Here is an 18,939-nt window from a genome sequence, read left to right on the forward strand (position 1 = left end):
ACACACATCTGTTAGCAGAGTGCACAGCAAATCTGTCACAAAAACACAAAGCCAAGGCCCCCAGCTCTGCCCCTAAACTTGCTGCTTCTACTGTTACATCCGTTTTGGTTTCTCCTTTGTGTGGAGGTTTTGAAACAGCGGACCAGAATATTATTGTAATAAGGAAACAGCTTAAAAGTAGCAGCGCTCCAGCAATTTGCTCAGCTAAGGGTGAAGTTTTATACAACCAAGCCACAGTCATAGGGCCAAAGTTCAGCTGGCTTTAAAAAGTGTGGCACTCACGCAGAAAGAGGCCAAACTGCTTGTAAATTATAGTCAGATTACTTAAACATCACAAAGAACTGACAACAGTAGCCACAGATGAAAATTAATCGAGATATTTAATACAGTGCAATCCATAGTAGTTTCTTAATTAAAATAATTGTGTGCATGTATCTGAATGGGTTATCAATTATCACAAAAAAGCAATAAACATTGTAGTGCTATGTAGAAAAATGTACAACTGAAATTTGAATCTTCCCGCCTTCCAAGACGGCGTTTGTCCATCGCCAATCACCACCAGTTAAATGGGAACAGTGACTAGGTTGTTGCAGTGACAAACACAAGGCTGGCCACACAGCATCGAGGGATATAAATACAACTTGCAAAGAACTAAAAACCTAAAGCATTCTCGCACCTAAAGACAATAAGAAGCCAATGGTGGCTTACGACTTTTCCTGGTTTTAAATGCCTTACAAGACTTCTAAACACACTAAAACTGACTTAAAATTACAGAGTGTTGGGTTTCTTTTCAGCTTATTTCAATTCAATATGGCCCAAACTTTTGAAGATGAAGATCCAGCAGCGGCAGTAGCACAGTCCAAAAGCTGAATGTTTGATTTTGCAAATACCTTTTTACAGAAATCCAACCGTATTCAACCGCAGGCAACTCCCCCTGCTCCCCTTCCTTACTTTGTGCAGACCATGCTATGCAGAAAACAGCAACGCGGTTCCCACTGCTTTGGGTTAAAATTAAAGATAAAGACATTTTGCTTACGCTTTCTCCTCAACACAACACATTTGTACCCAGAATATGTAATCAAAGTCTCTTTTCAGCCAGTTGCTGCTGCGGTTACATGGTTCCTGCCCAAGCTTCCAGCTCTTTCATGTCGTCATCCTCTTCCTCCTCTTTCTTCTTGGCTGCAAAATATTAAAAGAAAACAAATGAGCGTGAAACTTGACAGAATCTTGTCCCGGTTCTTTGCGGGACAGAAGCCTCTGTGCCACCGGCCCAACCAAGAAATGAAGCACCACATGCCAGTAACAAACAGACAAGATCTTTCTGAATTAAGTAAACGGGGTCTTCAGAAAAAGCCAGAACGGGATAAACTCCTGATATTTCCACTTTACGTGGGAAGAGACAAACACGCCGGGGGGTTAAGCCGTGTACGCCAGCAGCACGTATCACCTTCCATCCTCACCAAACCCCCAAGCAGCCACCCTGAGGTTTGGGTGTCCTGTCTGGACTCTCCAGTGTCACAGTTGTGTCTCTATTAAAAGAATAAAATCATTCCTTATTCCATTTAGAAGTTCTCGAAGCGTCACCCCACTGTCACCTCTGGTCCTGCCAGGGGAGCAAACGCTGCTCTGTCCTAACACCACAAGTCCAGTTCCTGGAGATGGAAACTATCAACGCAGCAAAAAGGCTTTTAGGCCAGAAATAGCTGCAGTAATTTTGGAAAACACCAAGAAAAGACGTCATTTCCTCAGGCAGCGCTTTCGTTTCAGAAGGGGGGGTGAGAAAAGGCAGATAATTCATGCTCAAAATGGTTTGTGTCATTCCAAATGAAGCATTTACGCAAGAGAGAGCTGAGTCAGCATTAAGTCACACTCAAGACCCATCATTTATACAAGTTTGGAATGTGTTTTCCTAAATTAAGCTCTTTCAGTCTCTTTTAAACAGAAACAGCTTTTGCCTGAATTTCTTCTGACATTCATTCAGCTGACAGGCAACTGCAAAACATTTCTCATTCAGACTAGTTAAGCCAAAATCCAGACAGTCCTGAGAACTGGAAAAGCAGGAAAGCTCGCCCTCATTTTCCGGGAGGTAAATAAGAGTCAGTTCTACCGCAGAAGAGACGTTACTGACTTCAAAAGGCACATCAGGGGGGTATCTGTGCCGTCAGGTAAGTGAACTCTTTCAAAGTCTGGCCCATGATGACCACAAGTAAACTTTTAATCCCAGTGTATATGAAGCCAATTTTAAGTGAAGAATAATCTAGGGGAAGAAGCCCCACAAGGTGAATCCGCAGGCAGCAGCGCTCCAGAGCCCCGCGCCTCCCCCACGCTCCTCTCAGGGCCAGCGTTGCTCGAATAAAAAGTGGCACGCCGTTAAAATACATTGATGGAATTCTAATTTCCGCCCAAAAGAACCTTAATATAAAACCTACAAAACACTGAGTTTTATATTAATAGCTTTTACTATTGAAAAAGTTTGATGTCTTTATTATTTTTATTCTTTTAGGAATTTTATGTCTATGTAAGTGTCATGCTGCAGAGTTACTCAAATGTGTGCACAACTACAATGCCTCTTACTAGCACACAGTCACTACTACCTAAGATAATGCAAAAAGCATGTTTGGGTCCAAGTCAGTATGTTTTAATGTCTGTTACCCAAGGAATATTTAGAGAACAAACCTCATTAAAGCAGCCAGGACATAAAAAGGTAATGCACATGTTTATTTAAACTGTTTCTCCTGCTGTTGGATCTATATCTAGATAAAGTTGCAGATTTAAGTTATATGGATAGAAGTCGCTCTCCTCTCGTGAGCACCTGGCAGCAATTCCACCCAGCAAAACACAACTAGGAAAACAAACCAATTTGGTCAAAGTAAAAGAATACAACGGACAAGGACTGAACTCCGCAGCACGTCACTAAGGCAGCAGCTCGGTGTTCGGCAGCATCTGCTGCTTCTCACATCCTGTCAAACCTGGAAAGGCGGCAAAATAATTACAGATTCACTGACCAATCTGGGTTATTTTCATCCCCTGGTTTTTCAGGCCTTTTTTTTCCTAAGTAAGCACATGAAATAGATCTGCAAATTCCACAATTTATTCATAACACGTTAAGGTAGATTTGGCAAAATAGGCTGGTAAAGCTTCATATCGCATTAACGTGTGCCAAGGGTATCCTTTCTCAACTCTGTTTCATGAGGTATCACTTCCAGTTCACGGAAGAGTGATCAGCTCAGATTTAACAGCAACTTGGAACTGTGTCAATGCGGATATTTTGTGCCGGTTCTCTACGTTCACCACACTAACTATAATTTTCTAGATGTATGTGCTCTGTGACTGGGATGACCCTCGGTTTGGTACTGACTGGCGTGATTACGTGCAAACCTCAGAGGAGGCAACGGCTGGCCCCAAAGTGGGGACTTTGGGGTTCGTTCCTCCCAAAAGCCAGAGAGGCAAGGATCAAATTCAACAAAAAAGCAGCAAGGAAGTGTCGTGGTTCAGCCTGAGTATCTGAACCAGCCTGGGATTAATTCCCAGAGCTCATTTACTCTGCACTCCCTTTCACAGCCTTGGTATGTTTGTCAAGATCACAACTGGTTTCCTTACCCCCCCGTCTCCACTCTGAGCGTCATGGGTGCTGTAGATAAACTGATAGTGTTAGAATGGATAGTAACTGTTCCTGTGATTGCTATTCACTTTCATCCTCCTTAGGAAATGCACGTTACCCCCCTGGAGAAATGGCGCTAGATGTAATCTGTGATTCATGCAGTAATTCCAAGAAAACCCCTGCGCTGCCTGCAGCCGGATCCCTCACATTGGGGAGTCTGCAGTCAAATGCACATGCTTTTAACAATCCAAGATGTTTCTGGTAAAGGTCCACACATACCTGGCTTTGACGGTATTGATATTGAGGGCACATTTGGTAGTGGTACTGTCTCGGGACCACTTATTTCCAGCAAGTTTTTGTCTAGTTCTTCTTGTTCTAGTTCCTCTAGTTCTGCCATGAGTTCATCCTAGTTTTTTAAAGAAGGAAAACAGAAAGCAAAATTAATAAACTAAGTTGTATTTATTAGCAAGTAGATTTAGCTGGTCATATTAGTAAAGAAAATAGCTTCAACACATAGGATCAAACTGAGGAGATGAGGAGTCCAAATCTTCATCTGAGTTCGTTCTCAGATCAGGCCGTGCAGACCATTCCCAGCACGAAGCCGGGTCAGAGCAGCTGCCTGCACTGGCAGAACAGCCACTAACAGGTTCCACGAGAGATTTTACACCCCCAGTACTACACCAGACACACACAACATGCAGATATGAACATCCCCAATGAGTCACCATCCCTGGAGGTGTTCAAAAGATGTGCAGACATGGCCCTTAGGGACACGGTTTAGTGGTGGACTTAGCAGTGTTGGGTTAATGGCCAAACTCTTTGATATCAGGGGTCTTTCCAACATAAATAAATCTGTGCTATAAACAGGGGCGGATTTAAAGCATACCTCATCAAATTCTTCCCCAAATCCTACTGGCTTTGAGATGGCTGTTGAAATCTCATCGGCCAGCTCCTGCTGTTCTGCAATGTCCTGCATTAATTCATCTACTTTATCAATATCCCTGTAGAAGAAAGGAAAGAGTTCAATATAATTAGGCACTCTCCCAATCGGCCCTTAAAACTGTATTTCCTGCGTTTTGTAGCAACGCCACACCACTGTGACATTTTACAAGGTCCTTTCCTAAAACATACATTGCACGCAAGCCTGAATTTTATCCCCCAGTCTCAACAGAATTATGTGCGTATTTTTTATGTTTTTCTTAAAAGCTTAGCTCACAGCAGGTATCTACAGACACTTCATATTAAGGGGTTGTGTTCTGCATTACTGCTATTAATAATAATTTGCTCTGTTCCCTGATCCAGCATTATCACATTACGTCTACAATACTTGCTTTTGGAGCAAGTACAACATTCCCACAATGCTATATTATTGCTACGTACACCAACTCCGCTGCACGGAAAGACGTTTAAGCCTCCCCTTGAGGCTTAAAATTCCTGCTGCCACCAGGCGGATCTGGGACTGGTGCACCCTCCCATTTGCTTTGGGCTACACTGGTGCTGGTTTGCTGTCGGACAAAGGCAGCGGCTTTCGTGCCATATAAAATTATGTCAAACTGAGAAAGCACCCATAGATGTGTATTTTGTTCAATATGACCGTATATCTAGTATTTCAGTTTAAGTTACAGCCTTTGAAAAGAAGATTTTGCTACTCCAGCTCTACTTTTGGTTACAAACCACCTGGCATTGAGCAGATCAACCAAATCACAAACTAAAGTTCCTACAGGAAGATGCAGAAGGGAACGACTTACATGTTGTCATGAGCAGCTTTCATAGCTTTAGCAGCATAACCCATATTCTTGAGCACTTCAGTGTTAGTGTTGGCATTCTCAAGGGCTTCCCTCTGGAATTCGATGGTTGATAACGTGCCATCGATCTGTGCAAGCTGCTTCTCATATCTCTTCTTACGCTTTAGGGCCTGAAGAGCAGCTGAACAACAAAGAAAAGAGCGGGATTTGTGAGATTTGTGCCCAGAACAGCCATTCACATTTTGTACCAAATGCCACTCAGGACAGAGAAATGTTCAGCACGTTCCGTTGTGTGGCGTTCACCTTTTGTCCCAGATAAATGAAGTTGCCTAACCCTTGCGTTTGCCTCCTTCAGCAGAATTGTCGGAAGGTGGCCAGACCCTTGCTGTCCACCCCCTGCAACGTGAAGGATTCAAGCCCAGAAGCAACTCAAGGACCAGTCGCCCGGTCACCTGTAACACACAACAAACCAGACCACAAACCAGCAGCCTGCCAAGTGCAAGTTGGTCCACGTACAAACACCTTTGTTCACCATCACCCCAATACATCACGGCACCGTTGCTGTAGCTGCTGTCAGATGAGGTTCAGAAGCCGCTGCACGGTCCCCCCAGCAGCTCATTCAGATAGAAAGAAAGACAGATGTTCCTTCAGCTTCATGTGGTGAAATACACCTATTTCTACAAATATGGAAATATATATAAACAAACTTTGTGCATGTTTCATATTACTCCTACGACAAGGCATGGTCCACACAACAGTCCCTACTGAAGACATGAGGTGTTATCACTGAAATTGGTTGGAGCAATTTGCTGGTGCTGTCACGCACCCACCTGGTGACAACCGCCGGTTCTCCCCGAGACACCTGGACAGACAACAGAGTGATGGACGTGTTCCCAAAACACCGACACTGAGCACAAACTGGATTTATAGATAATCTTGTCTGCACATGGTAAAAGTTTTGGTAGGAGCTGCAGCGTGGGCAAAACCTACCAAGCTCTGAGCACTGCGGCGCTTGAACAAACATCGGGTATCCAACACACAACCAGAGCTTCTCTTCAGGGATTTCCTGCTGCCCCTCCTGATATGAACAGACGTGTCCCCTGCATGACAGACCTGGTCATATACTCCAACCGCCTACTCTAAAAACGGAAAGCTGCTGTCCTAACAGCCCTGCTCTTGGTTTCTGACCTCAGCCACATGCACACTCCATTTCTTCAGTGCTCTGATATCTGTAAAGAACAGGAAAACATTGACATGACACAGGCTCCGCTAAAAATGAACACCCTGGACCTCCCAACAGATCAGTCACGAGCACCACGAAAGGTGACCAATAAAGGGTTTTAATCTTTAAGATGTTATTTCAAAACTTTGCAGCCCTGTTTACGGTTCCACAGCAGATTTGGGGTGGGTGCGACACGGAGTAGGAGATCCCCACAGCAGACAAGCTTCCCTTATCTCCCCTGCTAGTGGGGTGATAACTTGGTGACATGATGAGTATGTTTCTGCAACACAAGCAAAGTAATTCATCTCCTAAAGCAGATTAAGCCTGCAGGCACCCCATGCATTTTGTCAGATGGCATCTTGACCTTCCCTCGAGATAACACCCTGGTGTCCAGAAGCCCTGCATGTACCCTCAGTTCTACAACTGGTTATGAACATGCTGTATTTGATTACTTTCAAATTACGCTAACATATTAGAGAATTTAAAAGGTACTTTCTGAAGGTACAGCTGAGGCTGCCAGGCACGCAAAGCAGCACAGGCTGATTTAGAACTGATCAAAACCACAAAAGCACAGACCACCTCGACTGTCCCAACACAAGGACAAAGCTCCACATCGAGCCCCTTTGCTGATTTCAGCCCAACCACCAGTAAATGTCCCCATCCTGGGGTCGGTCCAACATCCATTCTCGTTTGCCAGGAGTGGGAACAGGGCCAGGTTTTTGTGTTACACAAAGGACAGTGTTTGCTCTGCAGAATCCAGTGCAAATACCATCTGAAACATTCCAGCTTTACGCCAGATCACAAATTGATGAGCAACACATTACTGGTATATTTAGTCTGGTTAATTTTGCGCTAATGGTTTAATTAAGGATATATAAAGTTTTCTTACTCAGAAAGATAAAACTGTTAATAGGCTGTGTTTATATAGCGACAGATGCTGGAAAAGCATCAGACGGTGACAGGACATTCTTAATTGAGGATTTGGCACATCATGAAGAATTATTGGCAAAACCAGAGATTTCATATCCGTCATACAAACCGAAGTAAAGTACCACAACTTACGTACAGCTTTCTCCGAGCATAGCTACAGTTTACCTCCGTTTCATGCTCACGCACATTTAAAACAAGCTGCTCAGACACCAAACTTTGTAAACAAGATCCTGCCTAGGAACAGGAGCATGAACATGCTAGGCTTAAAACTTGCCTTGTTTCAAGTGAAAACTTAAAATGGGTTTGTGAGGGCCAAGTGGCCATGGCTGGTATTTATATTTTCCGCTCCCTCCATTAAGGCCAACACAAGGACCAAATTTTGTCCCCAATTCCCGCCTGTACCTCCCTGAAGAGCCACTGGTAGAAATGCCTATTTCAGTAGCCTAAGAGAACACGGACTGACGGACAGCCCCAGGAATAAGCACAGGGTCATGCATAAAGCTGCTGTGCCTGGACAGTTCAGCACAAATATTTAGTGCAGGTCGATTAACATCAGAGTGATTAATGAGTTTCTGCAACAAAGAAAACCTTACAGAAGGACTGCAATTTTTTGCAGGTGGAAGCACCAAGGAATGCAGAACAAGGTATTCAGTGCCTCAAACGAGACGATCACAACTCCCTGCAATTTATTTTAATGTGTGTTTCCTTGTTTAACTATCTTCTCATGTAGAAGTCTTTATTAAGCTGTAAAAATAAGAAAACACCAAGTTAATTTAGGTCACCCGCACCCATTTCATCCTGCAAGTTTTGGCAATTAATTCCCTATGCTCCTCCCTGCACAGAAGAGGATTTAAACTTCACATTCAGGGTTGAACTTGTTGCAATTATCGGTTCCCCTTGCACAGACCCCACCTGCGTCCAATGCAAACACACCTGGGATAACGCTGGTTCCTGCACATCTGCCCTCCCCACAGCTGGGCAGAGACGTGGGATGCACTGCAGACCTTCTGTGCTCTATCAGCAGTCTCAGCTGCAAAAGCACATCACTAACTGGTCACGTCTCTGCATCCGCCTTCATTTGAAATACTTAAAATCGCATTTGTTTGTATAAGAGCGTTACTGTTCAGTTGATTTTCCGCCTCTCAGGACCAGTTCCTCAGTTCTCAGGTGTTTCTGGAGGAGCACAGCCCATCAACACCCACAGCTCCGAGGTCACAAGGGACTTCTGGAGTCAAGGTCTCTCTAGAGCCAAAAACTGAGCTCTGCAGAGGGGCCCGGGGGGGCCAGCGGGGGGACAGACAAACCCCTGCTTAAAATGCAGGAACAGCAACAGCACACTACGGGCCTGCAAGTTTCCCATACGCTGCTATCACACTTCACAAACTTCAGAGAGCAGTGGTATCTGCCCAAGGAACAGAGCCAAGGGGGTGATTCCGTGCCCATCCACAGCTGCTTCACCTCTCCTCTCCTATTTAGGCACCGATTTCTGCAAACTGATGAGCAGCTCTGATACTTTCTTCCTGCACATCAGTCTTCACCATCTGCATAAATACCGACTGAAACCTTAGGTACTGCCAGAGTAATATATTTTTATTAAGTTTTTATCAAAGTCGAAGCTCTGAATACTTGATCTGTAGGGAATGACAGGGGCTCTTTTTCTCAAAAAGAAAATCCACAACCCACAAACAAACAAAACATTTTTTCCAGAATTTGCAATAAGTGTGAAAAAGAGACAGCAAGCTAAAAATACATGCTCTAGCGTCCCATTAATTTACGCACATGCCAGAAAGGGATGTGCGTTTGAAGTCGGTGTATCCTTGCTCTTTGTGAGAACTGCGGTCACATTGGGCAGCGTGCAGGGGACGGTCCTCAGGACCCACACCCTTCATTATGCCTTTTCTGCTCCCAAGACAGTAATTACACAGGCAGGCAATGTAATTTAATAGCCAGCTTTAATTACTGTGGAACTGCTTCTGCAGGACCTGTAACTGTATATTAAGTTCAAAGCATTTATTCTCTAACGTAGCCAGAATTGCACACAACCCGGTGCTATGAGATCAGCAGCACATTTATTTGTCTAGAAACAGCTGGTTTAAGTTTTCCAAGAGTGCGATAATTTCCTTATCTTGGCGCAAAAAGCTGCATGAGATTACAAGATCCCTGGGCCAGACTCTTGCAGCGGCTTCTGCAAAGAGCCTGATGCTCAGAGGCTTGAAATGAATAGAGACTTGTGCTCGTTCTCACCATGCCACGGCCGTGTATTTCTTATGGAAATTTCTTATGCCCTCCCTGATCGTTCCATTTTCTTATTTACAGTCTTCAGCTGAGGAACTGCAACATACTGTTTTAAATTTCACATTCTGTGATGGTCCTCCCTGGAATTCCAGCACAAGTTTCACGCTGACCGTTGGACCGCGGTGAACAACAAGACACCGAGGGTTTCACGGTTACACCCAACCTGATAAGCGGGAACTCGCGTCAGGGTTTTCAGTCACTTCTCTGTCTGACTCACGAACGCTCACAGGTGAAAAGGTGACACACTCATCTGTGCACAATATCCTCCGTCAGCACTCAGCCTGAAAAGCATGACTGCTCGCCCAATAATGTCACTTTGTTCTCAAGAAATGCGAGCTGAAAGAATTTAATTTCATGGGGTTTTAAGTATTTCAACCTGTATAGAAGCAAGGTATTAATACGGCTGTTGTAAGCCTTTTTTTTCCTTGCAGTCTGTACAGCAGTTTGTCAGTGAAACGGGAAAGATGTTCCCTACAATAAAAAGTCAGCAGGCTGATAAAAATACAGTTTTCCCATGTAGTACTGCAAAAACCAACAGCCCTCCCGCAAATAATTACCGCTTACACACTTGTAGGACAAGTGGTGTTAATGGGATATCTACGTATATAGCGATTCTATTGAATTGTTTTTGAATACCATTAGTAGAGAAGTATAGATTGGCAGATTAAAACCACAGAAGAACGTAAGCCTGTGTTCTTCTGCACACCTGCAACTCCACATTTTACCAGCAAAGACACATCTGGGGAGGAGCAGCAGGGCCAGTTAGTTCGGAGCACTGGGAACAACCGGGAATGCGATCTGAGAGTTCCACTCAATCCAGAAACACGCTTGTTATGAAGCTTCACGTGCTTTGTGAACACAGCGAGTTTGTTCACAAGTGCCTATCGACCTCCTGCCTCCGCCAAAATCTGCTAAAAATCACAGATACCTGCAATACAAAGAAAGGGTTTTCACCCGGAGGAAGACACACGCATTAATAGCTCTCATTACTCCAACTGAGGGGGGAAAATAACTTATCTCACCTCTAATTCCTCCATCCTCTCTCTGGCAAATGAGAGAAGAAATGGCAGCAGCAGAGACACCACTGCAAAAGGATGTAACTGTCTGAATATGGGATGAGAAAGATCCACAGCAGCCACAAAAATAATGGGCACCAAATGCCAGCCATGCCAAGATAAATACTGCGAGATAACTGCAGAGGAGTTCCCAAACGGGGGGGTCTCCTGGCCCTCGAGCAGAAATCCCAGACTCTAGAGATGATTAAGATAATCAGCTTAATACTGGGTGACTGTATTGCGCATCATATTGTGTATCCATCTCTAATTTGCTCAACAGAAAGAAGTGTCATTATTTTTGCTGCTTCTGAAAACACTTTTCCACCTTCCAGCACTCACCTCGGCAGCAAATTTAATCACCTGCAACATCCTTGTTGTCCTTGAATTGGGATAAATAAGAGGCACCAGTAGGTGCAAGAAGGAATGTGCCGCTTTGCCTGCAGTGGAGTAGCTTCATCTTAGGCTGCAACTGCTCATCTCTCCTTCTATTGACAATTAGCAAACTGCCTACAATATCTCAAAAACGTTCCCGAGAAGGAAAAAGGTAATTTAAAGAAATTCAAATCTAAGAACTCCGTTGAGGCTGTCATAATATTTAGCATTTCCCTTAACGTCTCATCTGCTGAGGTTATGCTATTTTGAGACGTCAACATTTAAACTTCTCTTCCTGAAAGCTCAGATTCCAGCACTCATGACTAAGGGGAAAAAGTTGAAAACACAAACCTTTAGAAACCCAAAAGCTGTAAAGCAAATAAAACAAACCATATTTATTAAATAAAAGTTTATACTTCTTGAATCAACCCCATGAACTGCCAACACCGCAGCACGTGCCTCCAGGCCAGAACCGAATTTCACTGTTTTAATGGTGATCCCAGGCTCCAGGGCAGGCGCAGGTTGAGCAACAGCAGCATCACTGATAGCGCTGCCAGGGAAGCACCTACCAGAGCAACTTTCTGCCTCGCAGTTTTCTCCCAGGACATCGCACATGCTGAGCCCACCATGGGGATGCTAAAAAGTCATTTCAACAAGGTTTCACCTTCAGGGAAGCTGGAGTGACTGTGCACAGTTCCCACTTAGCCCATTATGAAGTTTTCGTTTGTATGGACTTGGTTTATTTCATAACATGCACGTTTCTGAATGTCAGCTGATGAACCTGTCACCCTGGCATTGAAGTGTCTTTTCAGCCCCACTACATCTGAACAACCTCTGTGCCGTCACCTGGAAGTAAACATGACATTAAACCGGAATGAGCTCCTGCTGAGCCACAGAGAGCACAAATATGCATGTTTGGTAACAACACACCACCGCAGTAGTGAAATAGCTGTATCAGAAAGCAGGACTCCAAAAAGACAGGTTTTATGGTGAAATATGTTGCAAGGTGGACATAAACTCCTGAGCGGACTTCTACTAGTGGCACCCGGCACAGCACCAGGTTTCCCTCCCTGCTGTGATCTTCACATGGAGACAGAACTTGAGCTCTGGGTTCCCATCAGAAGAGATAACACTGAAACAGATTCTGGAATTGTTATATATCCAAAACAGTCAGAGACGAAGGAATTAACCCATTGCTTTTTCTGTGTCTGTGTGCTATTTCTCCGGCTTTGTGAGCCAGCTCTTGCAGGACGAGGCGACAGCCACAAGGAAAGGAGTAAAACTGGAGCAGCAGTGATTAAGATCAGCTTGAGCTACCCTGAAACCAAATACTAAGGCCCAGAACTCCATAACCGCAGCGGTTCGATTTGCTCCACGAACATTAAGTGCCTGATAAAACATCCCAGACTGGATCCAACAACGTCACATGGGCAAACTGGAGCGGAATAAAAGGATGGAGCAGCAGCTCGGTGCTTCCAAACCGTCCAGCCCACAGCTGCACGCTTCTTTTGTTAAAGCAAAAGTTATTTTCAGGGCAGATTTAAGATCCAGTAAGATACCGGCTGACTGGCGTTCAAACCATGCTGTACTACTGCGACTTCCATTAATTTCACCAAGTCCACTACCCGCAAGCTGAACTCCAAGTGTTGAAGAGCCTCTTGAGGAAAAGAAAATAAAGGAGAAAACCCAAACACCAGAACACAGGCTGTTTGCAAAAGAATAGGCTGAACATTTCCATGAGGTAACAAAACACAAACATAGCCCAGCTTCTCAGAAGGGCAAAGCAGTAACTTGCATGTTTCCAAGAATGCCGTGTGAAGATGATCCGTCTTCTCCGCAGTAGTTTTTCATCCCACGGACAAAAAACAACACGCACATTAAAACCAGAACTGCTGGTCTCCCCAACACGCTCCAGAAACAGCGCAGGTGCCCTCACACCAACCTAACACGTGGAGATTGCTGCCCTGGCCCTCTCTGGGAGCTACTTTGATACTGTGGGCTAATGGGAATGAATTGGTAAAGGGAAAAAATAAAATTACTGCTTATTAAAGTGACTGGAGTTCCTTCAGAAGGCACGGTGATCATAAAATTGCTGCGTCTGTGCAACAGAACAGAAAGACCCTGAAAAAAGGAGCTTTTTATGAAGAGTTTAAAACCTCTCTTGCCAAGAAACAACAGACTAAGGAAATTGATACTTGTTAGTTACCCATTTTAACTTTGGAAATTCATGAGGAGTTACGCAGCCTGGATATCCTAAATCCAGTTATGAAAAATATACAAGGAAAGTAAGTTCACAAAGTAATATAAACCTGCATGTGCTTGGGGCAGGCACAAGAACCAGAGGCCTGTAAGTTTCTGTGCTGCGGGAATGAGTCAATGAGCCTTTAGGAACCCCGCGCGCTTGGCACCGAAACAATCGCCCAGTGTGCTGGAGAGCAGAGACCGTTTCCTTTTGTCACCCTGAGCGCGCCAGACGCTCGTCCTTCCTCCGAGAGGACCACGACGTCACGCCAGCTTTCCCAAGGCGGCTGTGATTTTTCGGGTGAGCTCCCCACTGCTGCAGACACGTCTGTTCCTCTGCCAGCTGAGCAGGACGACCCGTCCACAGGACGCTCCTCTCTGAATACAGGGATACACAGAGATCCTCAGAGGGAAAACCTTCAGTCCTGGAGAACTAGGAAAGCTTCAGGATTCTTAAAGCTGCCTTTTTAAAAACTTGATCCAACGCTTTAAAAAAAAATTAATCCCTAGCTTTTGTTCAGTTTTACTTAAAACATTCGACTATATCGAAGTAGTTCCATGAAAAAGACTGTGATTTGCATCAAAATTACATAATTTCTGAATTATAAACCAGCCGGAAGTCAGAGAGGGAAAAATCCAAACAACTGCATACAAGACAATGCAATTTGTTGGAGCTCGGCTGATGAGCGTCATGTTGAACCCAGAACAAACGAGCAGTCCATCAGTCTGTCCCGAGGGGAACTCACTGCCCAGCAAGCGAGCAGGTGACCGGCTGCCTTTCCTCACAGCCCAGGAATAAAAGTTGGCCTTTTAGTATCAGAAATCCTCTGGAAAAAAAGAAAACCATCCCTAGCCCTTCTCCTTTCCACAGCTCCCTAATTACTCATCAGGATCTTGTCCTTCTGTGAGACCTCAATTAGCGTGACCCAGAATCCCGGCAGTGAATGGGCAGGTTTTTCTCCTTCCTCCACCTCCAGAGAAATTCAATCTCTCCACTAGGCGAAGCGCCCCAGAGCACACGGCCGGGCAGCTCGCACGGAGAGAGCTGCTGTTACAACAGAGCGAGACAAGGACTTGGGCAACCAGGTGGCACAAAGAGAAGTTCAGGAGAAGTTAAACAGGACCAGCATAATGCAGAGAATGCAGAAACTGCAGAAGAGGAAGGCTAGGAAAAAAAAATGTATTTTAGTTCTCCTTTTAAGCTCGTTACCAAGTTAGGCCAAAAAAACACGCACTGGAAACTCAGGCTTATTAAAACTGCCGTAATAAATTTGATTTCTAAACTAACTCAGTGAAGCCTGAGGTCAGGCTCTGCTGCGGTCCTTCAGGAGACACCTGTGGCAGCACGTGAGGCCACGAAGCCACTGGGCAGCCTGAGCTCGCTCCATTCGCACCGTCCCTCAAACACAGCGTGACCAGAAGCCCTGGTGCAGCAAACTGCTCTGAGCGTTGAAAGGAGCCTTAAAGCGCTGACTAAAGTAGTGACGTGAAGCAGAAACTGTTATTGGTAGTTACCGTGAATTAACCCCTGCTCCTTGACCGTCGGTTGTGTATCAGCAGCTCTGTACCTCCTGCTTCAAGCTCTGCCCTTCTGCTGGAACCCAGCACAGAAAGGGCAACGTCAACACAAAAACCTAAATTACACTTTCCTGAAAACACCACTTTTAATGACCGCCATAAAACAGGCAAGAAGCTCATCAGAGCACCCAGATACACACCCCGACAACTTCTTACCTTCCAGCTGATATTCATCAATATCCAGCATTGCCTGCAAATACATAATTAGACCTCCCCAGAAGGGCCCAGTTCCACCTGGTGAACATCAGTCTCTAGTATCTAAGCTCCCTATAGCTTTAGGACACCCTAACAACAATGAAAATACACCTAACTAAATCCTCATACTAAGCAGGGTCTTGGTAAAGAGTTGTGTTTGTTAGAAGAAATAAAAAACCAGCAGTAAAGCCAGGCTAAACCCCCAAATTAAGCAGTGTCTTAGTAAAGAGTAGTGTTTGTTAGAATTAAAAACAACCAGCGGTAAGGCCGGGCCTCAGCGCACGCCAGTGCGCGGCTCTTCCAGCTCCTCCCGGCCACAACCAGCACCTCCCCCGCTTCTGCTTCGCAACGTGTTCCCGACCGCTCCCCGAGAGGATCCGCAGACGGAGCAGAAGCGCCGAGCAGCAGTGACATCGATATCACGCGGCGTGACGCGGCAGCCGCGCTCCAGCCCCCGAGCGCCGGGTGCGCCCGGGCGGGGAGGCCGGGCCGGTGCGAACCGGGAACGGCCGCGGGCCCTGCGGAGGGGCCGCCACAGCTCCCAGGAGCGAGATAGAAGAGAATAAATGCAATAAACTATAGAACGCAGCGGCAGATCGATGTCTGAGCTGTGCACAGGGCACGGCCAGCGCCCCACAGGCCGGCCCGCCCCCCCCCGACCTGTTGCCCGGGGCCCGGCCCGGCCACTCACCGCGCTTGTTCTTGGTGCCGTGCTTGCGGGCGGCCGCCAGCTCCTCCTCGATCTTCTTCTCCAGGAAGTCCTGCTTCTTGCTGAGCAAGTCCTCGGTTTCGCGGAGCTTCTGGATCGCGTCCTGCGGGGACGGGCCCTTCCCGGCGCCCTTCCCGCCGGCGCCCGTCCCGAACAGCTTCCCCAGGAGCCCCGACATGGCTGCGCCGGGCCGGGCCGCCGAGGCCGCGCTGTGAGGCGAGGACGGCCGTGAAGCACCAGTGCCCGCTCCCCTCGCAGACCGTCCGTCCGCCGGCAGAGCCCGGGCCGCCGCCGCTCGCAGGGCTCGCAGGACTCCCCGCACCCCGCCCGCCGCCCCGCCCCGCCGCTGCCGCCCCCGCGCCGCATACAACTCCCGGCGTGCCCCGCGGCGCCGCGCCGCGCCGGCAGGCGGTGTCCGCCCGCGAGGGCTGCTGGGAAATGTAGGCGCAGCCGGAGCGAGGCGCGGGGCACGACGGGAAGGGTGGGGAGGTGCGGTCTCCCGAGCGGAACCTGGAAGCGGCGTCACGGGGCGCACTGACGTCACGGCAGCGGCGGCTCTGGGGGCGGGAGGAGCCGCCGCCGTGGCGGCCCGGGGCAGGGTCCTAGCGCCGCCGCTGCGCTCCGCCGGCCCGGAGGCGGGAGCTGGGGAGCACACGGCCCGGCACGGCGGCTGGGGCCGCAGGGTCGTTCCCGGCCGGCGCCTCAGCGGTCTCCTCGGGCCCGCCGGGCCATAGGAAGGGCTGGGAGGAAGCGGGCGGGGAGAACGAGGCCGCTGCCGCCTCCGCTTCCCCCACGGGCTTTCCAGGGCTCCCCCCGGGGCGGGACCCCAACCCACGGAGATTTGGGGCCGCGTGTGCTGGGTGCGGCAGGGCAGCGCGGAAGGAGGTGTAGCTGAACAGAGCCCGGAAGGCGGCTCGGGATAAAGGGCACACGGGGCAGCGGCTGAAGAGATGAAGAGTCCGCCCTGCCCGGCCGTCGCCCGGGAACGGAGTCTCCTGATCCCGCCGGTGCGTCTGGGTGCGACTCCCGGGAAGTCGCCTCCTCCGCCCAGCAGTGGCCGCACGGTGCCGGGACCACCCTCGTGTACCGCTCGAACTGCCAGCTGCGCACAGCCCGCTACGGTGTCGAGATGACAAAGTGAAATCTATTGTTGAAAACTTCCCTTTCTCAACTTGCCAACTTTACAAAATCAGGTGTCTAAATACACAGGCACAGTTGCTTAATTGGTGGTGACTCATCGCGAGCTCCGTATTTCCTGGACATGAGTCACGCACTCTGATTAGTGGATGCAGGATGGATATAATTCTGCACTATGTGACCAGAGTGTCCAAAGTCCAATGAATAAATCAAGTTTTAAGTGCCGCAGCCTGGTACCAACCTTTACAGGCTACTTCCAACTTCTGTTTCTTTGTGCTTGGCCCCTGTAGAAGTAATGAACAACCTCCTTCCCAGTCAGAGTGGTGGTGTGAAAACAAGTTAATAACAGGCTCAGATAATACTGTTTACCACTAGAAATCACCCCCAAAAAATTGTTGCTTTTGAGCAGGGTCGGATGAGTTAGCACACAGTAAAACAGGCCAAGACATACACACCAAATGGCAAACAAGAAAAGTGAACCAAAAACCTGCTTATTGGGCAAAATAACCTGTTTGTGCCCCCAGCAACTGAGAGAAAGCGCTGCCTGGGTGATATAAAGAGCCTCTGTATGTACGAGGTGGGAGTCCAGCAACCACGCTGGGTAATGGAACGAACTCTACCTTGCTAACGTCATAACAGCAGATACACAAGGAAGACAAAACATACACAAGAAAAATCCACTGAGGTTTATAGAAACAACTCCAGGCAGGAAATGTGACAACACTGGAGGAGCACACGGGGAGGCAAAGCTGCCACCTGCCCTGTTCTCACAAGCACACAGGCATTTGCGGTCAGAAGTGGAGGCTGAGCACCGTGGAGCTCTGTCCTGATCCAGGACCGGCTCCAGCTCTGCCAGGGGACGGCTCTGGCCTGGGCTTCTCCAGGAGCTCTCTATTTGAATTCTCTTTCCCACAACATCGCTCTCCATGTGAAAATTTAATCTGCAGGCAGTATTGCTACAGAGGAGAGGGGTGTTCTTGTTTTAAATAACTGCACTTTTTTCTCTTCCGCAGCAGGGGCAGTGAGGCTCCGGGAGCACCTCCTCAGCACCTCCCCAGCGCTGCAGGGGCTGCCAGGACCTGCCGTTGCTCCCGGCACCGCGGCCACCACACCTGCAGGCCGTCCCATCAGTCCCATCCTCTCCTCTGCCCGTCCCCCTGGGGCCACAGCGTCCGTCACACTCGCAGGACTCACATCCACAGTGTTTCCAAAGGCAAGAGCTGCGCAACCTGTCAGCCCAGCTTCTCTTCTGATCAGAGACCTCCTTGTGTTATGTCACACATAATTGCTCTGAGGTTAACGGTAGGAGGACAATCATTATGTTCAAGCTAAAACTGGTATTGGTTCAACATTACCACGCATGCAAACACGTATCAAGCAAACAGGGCGGCATCTTTCAGCTCCTGTGTCCCACAGTCACAGACGAGGCTGTTTTGTGGCTCTGCTTCTACTCCTTGAATTACACTCAGCATAGCCAGTAGAAACCAGCATCTCATTTAGACCGGCTGGCCAGTGCGCAGAGCTGATGGAAAGCGGTGGCCAGGAAGGAAAGCCAGGCCTCTGAGCGGGAGGAGTGCTGCACCCACACAGCACTGGCTCAAAACAGACCCGACTGCAGCACTGCAGCGAGCGCCAGGGACCACATAATGACACCGTACAGTGCGGGACAGAGGGGCGGAAAACAGGAAAAGTATATTTAGCAAACTATTTCCTGATACTGTTCCCCTTCTGTGAGAGACAGGTACTTAAATATTGTGGGCGAATGGACTCTGCCCTTCAAAGCAGACAAGGCATTTCACGGAAGCACAGAAACACCTAAGTAGGAAGGGCCAACCAGGTCTCCAGCCCAGCCACACGTG

The 18,939-nt window shown here is 47.7% G+C and overlaps 1 protein-coding gene across 1 annotated transcript; it reads right to left on the minus strand.

The window, feature by feature from the left end:
• Nucleotides 1-361: 361 nt before the first annotated feature.
• On the minus strand, nucleotides 362-16,282 carry CHMP4B (charged multivesicular body protein 4B). The gene is made up of 5 exons (XM_065031827.1): nucleotides 15,926-16,282; nucleotides 5,350-5,527; nucleotides 4,488-4,602; nucleotides 3,881-4,007; nucleotides 362-1,179 (listed from the first exon to the last, which is right to left on the minus strand). Exons 1-5 carry the CDS (start codon nucleotides 16,119-16,121, stop codon nucleotides 1,112-1,114), a joined length of 684 nt encoding a protein of 227 aa, XP_064887899.1. The 5' UTR covers nucleotides 16,122-16,282; the 3' UTR covers nucleotides 362-1,111.
• Between the last annotated feature and the right edge of the window lie 2,657 nt (nucleotides 16,283-18,939).

Source organism: Columba livia, chromosome 16 (assembly GCF_036013475.1).
Source record: "Columba livia isolate bColLiv1 breed racing homer chromosome 16, bColLiv1.pat.W.v2, whole genome shotgun sequence".
NCBI classification, from domain to species: Eukaryota; Metazoa; Chordata; class Aves; order Columbiformes; family Columbidae; genus Columba; species Columba livia.

What these genes read in the sequence shown, in the direction of transcription:
- CHMP4B (XM_065031827.1), bottom strand. Translation starts at nt 16,121, where the DNA reads ATGTCGGGGCTCCTGGGGAAGCTGTTCGGGACGGGCGCCGGCGGGAAG. An exon ending in CGGCACCAAGAACAAGCGCG is followed by an intron (nt 5,528 to 15,925) that starts GTGAGTGGCCGG and finishes TTTGTTGTTCAG; the next exon opens with CTGCTCTTCAGGCCCTAAAG. An exon ending in TTGGGGAAGAATTTGATGAG is followed by an intron (nt 4,008 to 4,487) that starts GTATGCTTTAAA and finishes TTAAAAAACTAG; the next exon opens with GATGAACTCATGGCAGAACT.